The sequence below is a fragment of the Balaenoptera borealis genome (assembly GCF_965194805.1).
Source record: "Balaenoptera borealis genome assembly, chromosome: 2".
Taxonomy (NCBI): Eukaryota; Metazoa; Chordata; class Mammalia; order Artiodactyla; family Balaenopteridae; genus Balaenoptera; species Balaenoptera borealis.
In genome coordinates, this window is record NC_138867.1 from 93,540,589 (window position 1) to 93,554,046 (window position 13,458).

General features: G+C 39.4%; 1 protein-coding gene across 8 annotated transcripts in view; it reads right to left on the bottom strand.

Moving 5' to 3' along the window:
* Positions 1-13,458, bottom strand: part of LOC309622501 (uncharacterized protein) — a 152,293-nt gene that overhangs the window by 15,315 nt on the left and 123,520 nt on the right. For all 8 annotated transcript variants that reach the window (XR_014240915.1, XR_014240916.1, XR_014240917.1 and 5 more), the window contains one exon: positions 3,633-3,818. Coding sequence is in view for 3 of the 8 variants with exons in the window: in XM_082378585.1 (XP_082234711.1) it covers positions 3,687-3,818 (132 nt within the window). In the remaining 5 variants the exon portion in view is untranslated. The remainder of the gene's footprint in view (positions 1-3,632; positions 3,819-13,458) is intronic.

The following is a 13,458-nucleotide window of genomic DNA, read 5'->3' on the forward strand; positions in this document are numbered from 1 at the left end:
CATGTTTCTGTACATCTTATGACAGCTTTTGTTCTGAACTATCTTTTCAAGGATGTTTGTATAATAATCAGCCTTGGGAGATGGAAATAGTGTTTTCCTCCACGTCGAAAGGCAGATTTGTTTGTCCAGCGTGATAAAGGTAATGTTTCCCTCTGGATCAGATTTGCTAGCAGTCCCCTTATAAGATAGAGAATTTCCTAAGCTCAGAGTTCCTCAACCATGACACAAACCCACTGTGTATGCAGCTTCTATCTGGACCAAACTCTGCATTACCTAGGGAGCAAGATGAACTAATGCAATCGTAAAGCTCATGCTTCTTGCTGGTCCATGACTAAGAAAATCTTTTGTCTCTGGCCTAGGAGTCTCATGTCTTCTGACAGCACCTATGAAAACCTAGTAGGCGAACTTGTTAGCTTACAAGCAGGGTAAAATCTCAGACTCATCACCGTTCTTGACAGGAACTGCCTCTATTTTTTCCATATGGCTGTTACCCCATCACTATTTTTTTTGCAAGTGGGGAATAGTTCCTTTTTTCCCAACTGATTCTAGATGCCAATTTTGTTGTATGCTAAATTCTTGTATGAGTTCAGGTTCATTTCTGAGCTCAGATTCTATTCAGTCAATCTGTCTATGTGTGTGCTAAAAATTATTGAGACTATATAATGTTTAACATCTGGTGAAATAAATTACCACTTACACTCTTATTTTCCAGAAATTCCCTGTAACTTCCCACATGATTGTTCTGCTTATGAAAGTTAGAATCAACTTATCCAGTTTTTTAAAAATTCCTTGTATTTATTAATGACAGTGTCAAACTTATAACTTAATTAAAAGAGGATTAACATCTTTATGATGTTGAGTCTTCCTATGCAGGAACATGCTTTGCTTTTCTTTTCATTCATTTTTTTCTTCAAACACATGAGCTCTGTTGATTTCTGTATGTGAATTTTATACCCTGCTATTTAAAGAATTTTCTTACTATTTGTTGTAGTTTTTCAGTACTCTTTCTTGGATTTTCAAGTTTTACAATTATAGTAACTAAAATGTAGATAATTTTATTTCTTCTTTTAACACCTCTAAATCCCTTCTTCTTTCTGTTTGGTTTGTCTACTGCCTCAGAAATAACGTTAAATAATTGCAATGGTAGCTAATATTTACCAAACACTTATATGCACCTATCAATTACTTTGTTCCTATCAAGCTGTTAATACCTCATAGCAAGCAGCCTTAAGATTTTAAGTATTATCATTATCCCCATTTACAGAAAGGGAAACTCAGCAGAGAAATATTAAGTAAATTGCCCACAGTCACACAGGTTCTAGGTGGCAAGGTTGGGATTTGAACCTTGGTAGTGGTAGTTGAATACCAAAGTCCACAAGATTTACCATTTACTACAGCACCTCTTAAGAGAAGTGTGAGTAAATAAATATCCTTTGTTTGTTTCTGACTCTGGTGGAAATAATCCTGGTGGTTTCCCATTAAGTATGATGAAGGCTTTCAGGTTAAGACAGATCTACTCACTCATGTTAGGGATTGAGAGTTTTTATGAAGAATAGATGTACATTTTTTTCAAGAGCTTTTCCAGCATCAGCGTAGGTAATATTAGCTGACTTTTCTTACAAGATCTATTAAAATGAATTAAGCTAATAGAGTTCCTAAAATGGACTTACCCTTGCATCTCTGGAATGAAACCCACTTGGACTTGGTGAGTTATTCTTTTGATGTATTGCTGGATTTGTTTGATAATATTTAATTTATAATTTCTGCATTGTTATTAATAAGTGAATAGGCACAGTTTGACAGTAGAACAAATTCTGGTGTAGAGAAAGGAAGAGACAGTTTTAGTTGGAGACCCCTTAGTGAAGAGGAGGGGCACTTGGGTGATGGCAAGCAGAGGAGTACGACAGCTATGTGTTCTCATCAAAAGAATTGATGAGGAGATTGAGGAATTCCCAAGCAATAAGAAAAGCATTAAATAGGAACTCTACCTACTTTATACAAGTTTCGTAAGAAATGGTTTCAAATCATTCAAAGAAAATGTTCCTATACCTCCTATATTTTTCCTATACCTCTTATTGTATGCTTTCTATTTAAAATATTCTAGGGCCTTCCCTGGTGGTGCAGTGGTTAAGAATCCGCCTGCCAACGCAGGGACACAGGTTCGAGCCCTAGTCTGGCAAGATCCCACATGCCGCGGAGCAACTAACCCGTGTGCCACAACTACTGAGCCTGCAATCTAGAGCCCATGAGCCACAACTACTGAGCCTGCGTGCCACAACTACTGAAGCCTGTGTGCCTACAGCCTGTGCTCCGCAACAAGAGAAGCCACTGCAATGAGAAGCCCACGCACCGCAACGAAGAGTAGCCCCTGCTTGCCACAGCTAGAGAAAGCCTGTGTGCAGCAATGAAGACACAATGCAGCCAAAAAAAAAAATTTAATTAATTAATTAATTATTTTTAAAAAAGGAAAGCACTAAAAAAAAGCACTAAAAAATAAAATTAAATTAAAATAAAATATTCTAGTGGTCAGAAGGGAAAATCCAGCTAGAATTCTAGTCACACCATTACATTATTAGTGACTAATAAAAGGATAATCATTTGATAACTGAATCATTCCCTAATGATTCATTCCCCTATGATGATGCATAGCTTTCTGCTCTGTTACAAAACTGTAAATGAGAATAACTGAGGGTCCATGGCTAGACCACAAGGGTTCATTTCATCATGGAGAAAAATTGAAGAAATGCCAGAATGAGAAAAGATGAATAAGTTGATAGCTGTCAAAGTAATGCTACTAACTGCCCTTAAGTCCTTTTTATGACTAGTTCTGCCTAAAATAATTCAGTATTGGAAATGCTCAATTCCGTCCTTCCACCAAGGGGAGAATTCAGCTCAGTTCCTCTGAGGGAGTCCTCTGCTGTTTCCTCAGGGTAGTGTTTGTTAGATGAGAGATGATGGGGCCATCTGCATCAGAATCCCCTAGGTGTTTGCTAAAAAGCAGGGTGCCCAGGCCCTACCTGGGGTGAAACTCTGAAATATAAAATTGTTAAAGTCAGATCATTCTGATGCAGACAGTCCTAGGACCTCATTTTCAAAAACTGTTCCTTAAAGATGGTTGATTTCTCCACTCTACCTTTTGTAGAATCAAAGCAAAATGCCATATTTTATTTTATTTTATTTTAAAAATCAATTAATTAATTTATTTTGGCTGCATTGGGTCTTCGTTGCTGTGAGCGGGCTTTCTCTAGTTGTGGCGAGTTGGGGCTACTCTTTGCTGCGGTGTGCGGGCTTCTCATTGTGGTGGCTTCTCTTGTTGTGGAGCACGGGCTCTAGGCGCATGAGCTTTAGTAGTTGTGGCACGTGGGCTCTGTAGTTGTGGCTCGTGGGCTTTAGATCGCAGGCTCAGTAGTTGTGGCGCACGGGCTTAGTTGCTCCACGGAAAATGCCATATTTTAAACTTATCATGACTTAGATCCAAGGCCTGCTTCCCAGAAAGATGCATACAGACGGCCTATGATACATTTATGCAGACAATGCATATACATACTGTGACCATTTCATTATTTTTATGCAGAGAAAAGCAGACAAATTGATATTACTGAAACAAATTCATCTAAAGGTAGACAACTGACCTTCCAGGATCCATGGGTTTCTCTCCATAAAACCTTTCAGTCAAATCCTAGATGTCAAGGATGATAAATGACTGCACATCCTTTCACACCTTTTAGTGGGTTGAACACTGAAGGGAAAATTTCCTGTGGGCGTCGCCATGGGGCATTACAGGAAGACAGCTGTCCCTGGCTTCTGGTCAACAAAATCTGCAATGAAAAACGAATGTTTCAGTATTTCTGAATAATCTGCTTAATAATTTGGAAAGCAGAACCCATCTTCTGACGCTTACTAAGCATTTCTGGCTAGTAATTTGGACACATTTATCGCCTCTGACATTGCCTAATGGAGCTATCTACTACCCTCGTGCATGTTGAAAGTGACTGGATGAAGTGTATGCCTTCTGAACTCTACAATAAAGTGTGTGCCCCACAGATGGAAGCAGACCACCTTGGGCAGCCAGCCTAAAAAGTTAAACTAACCAGTTCTCCAGGAGCTATTCAGTGGGGGTATTTATTTTAACCTCTTAAGTAAAATCTCAGATCTTTCAGGGCTGGTCTCTAGGAGTTAAAAAACGTTTTTAATCCCAGACCATCAAAATATATTCCAGTTTAAAAAAATATTCCATTTTAAACTGAGTGGGAAACAAACACTAGAAATTAGTTAAAGGGAACATTGTGATTGCTTTACCCAGGTCTCAATTCTTGAACCTGGAGAATGTGGTGATACTAGAAAAATGTGACTTATTAAGACAGTATAGATAGTTTTAAAACTAGAATAAGAATCTCTGATGATACAGCGTGAAGTAAGTCAGAAAGAGAAAAATAAATATTGTATAATATCGCTTATATGTGGAATCTAGAAAAATGAGACAGATGAACTTATTTGCAAAGCAGAAATAGCGACACAGATGTAGAGAACAGATGTGTGGATACCAGCTGGGGAAGGGGGAGGTGGGATGAACTGGGAGACTGGGATTAACATATGTACACTACTATGTATAAAATAGATAACTAGTGAGAACATACTGTATAGCACAGGGAACTCTACTCAATGCTCTGTGGTGACCTAAATGGGAAGGAAACCCAAAAAAGAGGGGATATATGTATATGTGTAGCTGATTCACTTTGCTGTACAGCAGAAATCAACACAACATTGTGAAGCAACTATACTCCAATAAAAATTAATAATAATAAAAAAAGACAACAAATGACAAGTGTTGGTCAGGATTATGGAGAAAAGGGAACACTTGTGCACTGTTGTTGAGAATGTAAATTGGTGCAGCCACTATGGAAAACATTATGGAATTTCCTCAAAAAATTAAAAATAGAACTACATGACCCATCAAAAAAATAAAATAATATAAAATAAAAAATATTTCATATAGAAAAAAATCTCATGATGATGATGATGATGATGATAAAGAAGAAGAAGAAAAACAATTGATGGAAGTTTTGGTCCATAATATCTTTAGTAAGTCTGATTAGAAATACATGGCCCCTAAATTAAGAAAAATAAAAGGGAGGGCAGGGGGCAGGCAGCCAGAGAAAGGAAGAATCCAAGATCCATGCTTATATCTTGTCCTTAAATTCATCCACAAAATGGCATAAATCTTGTAAAAGAAAGGTAAGCAGTGGGTTTTCATTGGCGCAGTCAAGTATGTACAGGCTCCTTCTAACTATCTGAGGAGAGATAATTCTAGGAGACAGGCTGCTTTTGCTGTAGGGGCATGTTCACTACTCTGATTATAAACTTTGGCACGGTAAGTCTTCCCAAACCTGTCTTTACCAATTCATACCTCCCAATTCAACACTTAACACTGTCAGCTTAGTTTTTCATTCCAAGAAAGGTGATAAAATCAAATATTACTAAAATGGCTCTTCATATAAAAACCTATTTGCATTTTATCCAGTTTCATAGAATTTCTGAACAGCTATTGAAAACTGAGTAACTGAAAGTTACAGATGGATATAAATATTTCAGTCATCCACTGTAATAAGTGTAGCAAATAAATGTTCTTGATGCTTTGGGACGCTTTTCTTTCAAGATGAATTCCAAATGTTAAATGCTACATTTTAGAGTTAGGGTTAGAGAATATTCAGACAGCACTGGTAAAGTCAGTCAATATATTTTCTTGAATTGTGACTATTCCCATTCAATCAGTAAAGCAGTTTCCCCAGAACAATCTCTAAATCTCTTGCTTTCATTTTGCTAAGGAAGTATGGGTTTTTGCTACTTTGGGAAGTTAAAAAAATAGTATTTCCATCCCTACCCCTAACCCAAAGATCAGGCCACTGGCTGCCCTTCACCTTCCCAGATAGAGTTCACTATTGGTATAGCATCCTTAGAATCCGTTAAACTGATTATATGACAACATGGAAAATGAATACGGTATAATAATAAGTAAATAAACCAAGGTTCAAAACTGGATTCATGAAATGATTGCAATTTTGTTGATATCATATATACATGCAGACAAGATTCGAAGGAGACAGGAGAAAGTGAGGCCAAGTGATTTTTTGGGAAGTGAGATTTGGGATGAATAACTCCATTTTAAAATTTCCATTACTGTTCTCATTGTTTGAAAAAATAACTTCTTTTAAAAAAGAATCTGATTGACTTGTACTCTGAAAACTATAAAATGTTGTTGAAAGAAATTACAGAACACACAAGTAAATGGAAAGCCATCCAGTGTACATGGATTGGAAGGTGTAATACTGTTAAGATGTCAATACTACCAAAAGTGATCTCCAGATACAATGCAATCTCTATCAAAATTCCAACAACATTATTTTCATAAATAGAAAAATTCATCCTAAAATTTCATGTGGGATCTCAAGGGATCCCAAATAGCTAAACAATCTTGAAAAAGAAAAGCAAAGTAGGAGGTCTCACATTTCCTGATTTCAAAACTTTGTACAAAATCCCAGTAAACAAACAGTGTGGTATTGGCATAAAAACAGCCATATAAACCAATGAAATAGAATAGGGAACTCAGAAATAAACTCTCTCATATATGGTCAAATGATTTCAACAAGGATGCCAAGACCATTGAATGGGGAAAGGACAGATTTTTCAATCAATGGTGTTGGAAAACTAGATAACCATATGCAAAAGAATGAAGTTGAACCTTTACCTTATACCATGTACAAAAATGGACATAAAACGGATCAAAGACCTAAACATAAGGGCTAAAACTATAAAACTCTTAGAAGAAAACAGAGGAAAATCTTCATGACGTAGAATTTGGCCATGTGAAACTAAAACCACAGACAACAAAAGAAAAAAAATAGATAAATTGAACTTCATCAAAATTAAAAATGTTTGTGCATCAAAAGACACTATCAATAGAGTGAAAAGGTAACCCTCAGAATGGGAGAAAATATTTGCAAATTGTATATCTGATAAGGGATTGATATCTAGATTATATAAAGAACTCCTATAACTCAACAACAAAACAAACAACCTGATTAAAAAATGGGAAAAATGAGCTTCCCTGGTGGTGCAGTTGTTAAGAATTCGCCTGCTAATGCAGGGGACACGGGTTCGAGACCTGGTCCGGGAAGATCCCACATGCCACGGAGCAACTAAGCTCGTGCGCCCCAAGTACTGAGCCTGCACTCTAGAGCCCGCGAGCCTAGAGCCCGTGCTCTGCAACAAGAGAAGCCACCGCAATGAGAAGCCCGCGCACTGCAACGAAGAGTAGCCCCTGCTCACTGCAACTAGAGAAAGCCTGCATGCAGCAACAAAGACCCAACGCAGCCAAAAATAAATAAATAAAATAAATAAATTTTTAAAAAAAATGGGAAAAGGACTTGCATAGACATATCTCCAAGAAAATATACAAATGGCCGCTTAAGCAGATGCAAGAATGCTTAACATCATTAGTCATCAGGGAAGTGCAAATCAAAACCACAATGAGATACCACTCATTAAGATGGTTATTAAGATGGTTATTAAGATCACACTCATTAAGATGGTTATTAAAAAAAAAAAAAAACAGAAAAGAACACGTGCTGTCAGGGACGTGGAGAAATTGGAACCCTTGTGCATTGCTTTTGGGAATGTCAAATGGTAGAGTTGCTGTGGAAAACAGTATGGCAATCCCTCAAAAAATTAAAAATAGTATTACCACATGATCCAGCAATTCCATTTCTGGGTATATATCCAAAAGAAATGAAAACAGGGACTTGAACATATATTTATACACCTATGTTCATAGCAGCTTTATTCCCAATAGCCAATGGTGGAAGCAACCCAAGTGTTCTCTGATGGATGAATGGATCAATAAAATGTGGTATACACATACAATGGAAAATTATTCAGCCTTAAAAAGGAAAGAAATTCTGACACATTCTATGACATGGATGAACCTTGAAGATATTATGCTAAGTGAAATAAGCCAGTCACAAAAGGACAAATCTTGCATAATCCCTCTTATATGAGGTACCTAGAGTAGTCAAATTTATAGAGACAGAAAATACCTCCCTTTTCTCCTTTCTTCCACTCCCTAGGTTGCCAGGGAGTGGAAGAAAGGAGAAAAGGGAGGTATTTTTTTAAATGAGTTTCTATTTTTTATAGAGTTTCAGTTTTGCAAAATAAAAAGAGTTCTGGGGAAGTCCCTGGCAGTCCAGTGGTTAGGACCCTGCACTTTCACTGCTGAGGATGTGGGTTCAATCCCTGGTCAGGGAACTAAGATCCCACAAACTGCATGGTATGGCCAAAAAAAAAAAAAAGAGTTCTGGAGATGGTTGGTGGGGATTGTTGCACAACAATATGAATGTATTTAATATCACTGAACTGCACACTTAATAATGGTTAAAATGATAAATTTTGTTACATGTATTTTACCACAATAAAAGAATCTGATTAATTGCACACTGTAACTATTTTATCCTAGGCAGTACATCCTGATGTCCTTGTCCCTTTCTTTATATTCCCATTTCCCTTGGCTTTTCTCTTAATGAGATAGTTGCAGATTAATTGCCCTAATCTCAAATCTGTAGCAAGTTCTCTTCTGACTACTTCAGCTGTCAATTTCTGTGCTAACGGATTCAACTTTTGAGTTATAAGTATTTACTGATTGTGTAATATATGTGGGGCCCTGTGCTTGCTAGTGTGGACAATAAAGTAGAATATGGACCCACTGACTTGCAGCAGCAATACCCTGACAAGACGGGGTGCATGGGACACAGAGCACTATCTCCAAAGGAAAATGATACACACATAGGGAGTGCTTCCGCCCAAAAGTGCCTTAGGAATTCAGGGAGAGAACTGGGCGAGGTGGAGTTGAAGTAAGCTTTGGAGAATAAGTAGGATTTGATTACTTGGAGATGGGAGGCATTGAACTGAGGGGGCAATTGATGAATTAACTATTAACATGTGCACTTTCTCCATCTTGGCACCACTGACACTTTGTACTGTTCTATTTTTGTTGGAGGGAGCTGTCCTCTACATTGTAGGATGCTTAGCAGCAACCCTGGCCTCTAAATACTAGATGACAGTAACTCCCTTCTCCACCCCCATTGGGACAATCAAAAATGCCTTCTATTTGAGAACCACTGATATATGGAGCCTGTCTCTGAGCTAGAAAAGACATCAATTTGATCAGAACAGAAAGTCCACTCATGAGAGTATCTTTCACCTATGTATTCCAAGTGTCAGTTTTGGCACTTGACACATCATGGATGGTGTATAAGTCTTTTTTGTTCATTCCTCTTTGAATGGTGCTATAAGAAAGTTGATTTGAAACCTTTAAAAGTTGGATAGAGAAAGGCTAGAAGTAGATGGACCATTTAGGAAGCTTCTGTAATAATTGAGAAAGAGATGTAAAGACCTGAACTAAGGTTGTGATAAGTGAAATAGAAAGGGGATGGATGCAAGAATTCGTGTGAAGGACGAATGTACAGAACTTGGGGGCAGAGGACAGTACATCTGGGTAAGCTGGGTAGGAGACAGAAAGGGCCCTGGTCTTACTGAGAAGCAGGGAAATCAAAGTATATATAAGCAGAAGTCTCTAAGTAGATAACTGAGGGTTGAGTGTGAATAGTTATTGGTTATCAAATCATGGAAAGAATTTCTGTAGCAAATAAGTAAGCTGAATATGGAATTATCTTGCAGGTAAAGAAGGCAAGCAAATTTAGACTTTCTTTAATCTTCTCTCAAAAAGAAAAGAGAAATATAAGAAGAAGGACAAGGAGAAAAGTACTACAAAATTTATCTTTCTTTTTTGTTGTTTCTGCTCTGTAATATCAGTCTGAGATGTAAAGATGAATAATCTCTGATTTAGGATTCTGAAATCTGCATTTGAAGCTCAGCACATCCCTTTAAAAGCCCTAAGAGAATAAAAACAGTGCTTTTTAAAATTCTAAACCATTTCCCCATCTTCCCAGAGGAAATGCAGACAAAGCAAGGGCAAAATTTCAGCATGAGGGCCTCCCCCTGGCTCACGGCCTTGGCCGTCACTAAGCTGGTGAGCATCCCATTGTCATTTGAGAAAGCCAGCTGCACAGCTAGATAGAGTGAGCCTGTCTCTGCAACTCCAAGACTGTAATTATGCTAAAATGGGATCTTGCAGCAGTGAATATAAAGAGAAGCCTTGGAATATCTCTCCTACACTAAACAACTTTATGGTTGAAAGGAAGCAATTACTGAGAACAAGATGAGGCTAAGGAAAAATAGCATAACTTTTCTAACTTGGTTACTGAGATTGTGCTGACCTCAAACAGTTTTTGCTTTTCTTTCCCCTGAAGCCATAGTAATTCCAGCTTCTTAGCCTGATTTTTAGATTAAGTGGGAAAAAAATTTCTAATTAACTATCTCCCTCACTCAATTTAAAGCAACTTTCTACATTGGCTTAAAAATATCAATAATTCTACCGAAGTCTTTAGGTTTAGTTATCCCTCCCACCAAAACCTGGAGAGACACTAGTATCCAATTAAGCCCTTTGCTATTTACTTGAAGCAGCAGCTCTACCTTCCTAAGTTACCACCGTCCAGCTGTGAGTAGAGTTATCTGGGGATAGAACAGATGTGAAAACAGCAGAACCTGAGGGCTCCTAATTACTTTCTTCTCCTGTGATAGAAGTTGGCAGAAATACGAAATTGCAGATAGAACAGGATTATGTCTGAGGCTGGAAACTGCAAATGAGTATCACCTACAAAAGTGCACCCGTCACCTTCTCATTCTGCCTCAGTTGTCTGTGATTAAAAATGTCCACCTCGAAGGTGTATCAAGATGGCGGACTAGGAGGACGTGGAATTCGCGTTTCTGCACAACTAGGGCACCTACCAGGCACCAGTGGGGGACCACGGACACCTAAGGGGACAGGAGGAGCCCCCAGTGACCGGGTAGGATGTGGGGTGTGGGGGGAGTGAAGGGGGAGGAGAAGTGGAGGCGGGTTGGGACTGACGCCCCTGAGGGGTGGCTGGGGGAGGGGAAGGGATCCCACGCCCAAAGGGGGAAATTGGGGGACCACTGGGAGGACAGAGGATCAAAAGGGAGCGTGGCCAGTTTTCCCCTGCCCACTTGGGCCCCCGGGAGCCTGTTGAGATCCTGGGCCTGATCCTCTGCCCACCTAGGCCCCCTCCAGCCACGCAGGTCCTGAGGGAGTGGGAGGGAGGGAAGGGGGAGCAAAAGTAAAGGCCGGACCTCCAGGACCGGCACCGCTGGGGGAGGGCAGCAGTTCCTACACCCAGCAGGACCCACCCACGGTTAGGGGTCCAGCAGGGACAGGGGAGACCCTGGGGGAGATGGTGGGGGAGGGGTGCGAAGGAATGGAAGGGAACGCTGGCCAGTGCGTTCCCTGTCCACTTAGGCACCAGGAAGCCTGTTGGGCTCCCATGCCTAATCCTCTGTCCCGGAGCCTCCCTCCTGCTGCGCAGAGCCCAAGCCCCGCCCCTACACCCCCACCCAGGGCCCTACCTCTACAATCGGAGACCCCCTCCAATGGCTGGGCCTAAACCCCACCCACACACCCTCACCCAGGGCCCTAACTCCAAACTCCGGAACCCCACACTCCAGAGGCCCTCCTTTTGAAGTGTTGCCACTCCCCTTCCATGCAGGTCCTAAGCACAGGTCCTGCCCCACGCTTGAACAATGCCCCACCTAGGTCCTGCCCCACCCTAAACCCCACCCCTGCCTAAGTTCCACCCCCGCCTAAACTCCGCCCCCATAGCCAAGGCTTTTCTTTTCTTTTTTTTCTTTTTTCCTCTTTTAGATTCGGATTCTGTTTTACCTTGTTGATTCATTGTTGTTGATACTTTTATATGTTTATTTTTCCTAATAAATTTTTTATTTTTCTAATTATTTTATTCTTTGTTATTGTTCTCTCCTTTTGCTTGTTCCCCCCGCTCCCTTTTTTTTGTCGTTGTGGCTTTATTTTACCTTGTTGTAGTTGTTTCAATTATAGTTTTATTTTTCCTAATATATTTTTTATCTTTCAAGTTTTATTTTGTTTTTTATTCTTTGATATTGTACTGCCTCTTTCTTTCTTTCTTTCTTTCTTTCTTTCTTTCTTTCTTTCTTTCTTTCTTAACCCCACCACGAAGCTTGCAGCATCTTGGTTCCCAGATTGGAGGTCAGGCCCAAGCTCCGGTGGTGGGAGCTCTGAGTCCAAACCACTGGACTAACAGAGAACCTCAGACCCCAGGGAATATTAATTGGAGTGAGGCCTCCCAGAGGTCTTCATCTCAGCACTAAGACCTGGCTCTATCCAACTGCCTGCAAACTCCAGTGCTGGATGTCTCAGGCCAAACAACCAGTAAGACAAAAATACAGCCCCACCCATCAAAAAAAAAAAAAAGAAATGACAAAAAGTACGTTACAGAGAAGGGAGCAAGGTAAAGACCTACAAGACCAAATAAATGAAGATGAAATAGGCAACCTATCTGCAAAAGAATTCAGAGTAATGATAGTAAAGATGATCCAAAATCTGGGAAACAGAATGGAGACTATACAAGAAACATTTAACAAGGATCTAGAAGAACTAAAGAGCAAACAAACAGTGATGGACAACACAATTACTGAAATTAAAGATACTCTAAAAGGAATCAGTAGCAGAATAACTGAGGCAGAAGAACGGATAAGTGACCTGGAAGATAAAATCGTGGAAATAACTGCCAAGGAACAGAATAAAGAAAAAAGAATGAAAAGAATTGAGGACAGTCTCAGAGACCTCTGGGACAACATTAAACGCACCAACATTCAAATCATAGGGATCCCAGAAGAAGAAGAGAAAAAGAAAGGGTCTGAGAAAATATCTGAAAAGATTATAGTCGAAAGCTTCCCTAACATGGGAAAGGAAATAGTCAATCAAATTCAGGAAGCACAGAGAGTACCATACAGGGTAAACCCAAAGAGAAACATGCCAAGATGCATATTAATCAAACTATCAAAAATTAAATACAAAGAAAATATATTAAAAGCAGCAAGGGAAAAGCAACAAATAACATACAAGGGAATCCCCATAAGGTTAACAGCTGATCTTTCAGCAGAAAATCTGCAAGCCAGAAGGGAGTGGCAGGACATATTTAAAGTGATGAAAGGGAAGAAACTACAACCAAGATTACTCTACCCAGCAAGGATCTCATTCAGATTCGACAGAGAAATTAAAACCTTTACAGACAAGCAAAAGCTGAGAGAGGTCAGCACCACCAAACCAGCTTTACAACAAAGGCTAAAGGAACTTCTCTAGGCAGGAAACACAAGAGAAGGAAAAGACCTACAATAACAAACTGAAAACAATTAACAAAATGGTAATAGGAACATACATATCGATAATTACCTTAAATGTAAATGGATTAAATGCTCCAACTGGAAGACATAGACTGGCTGAATGGATACAAAAAC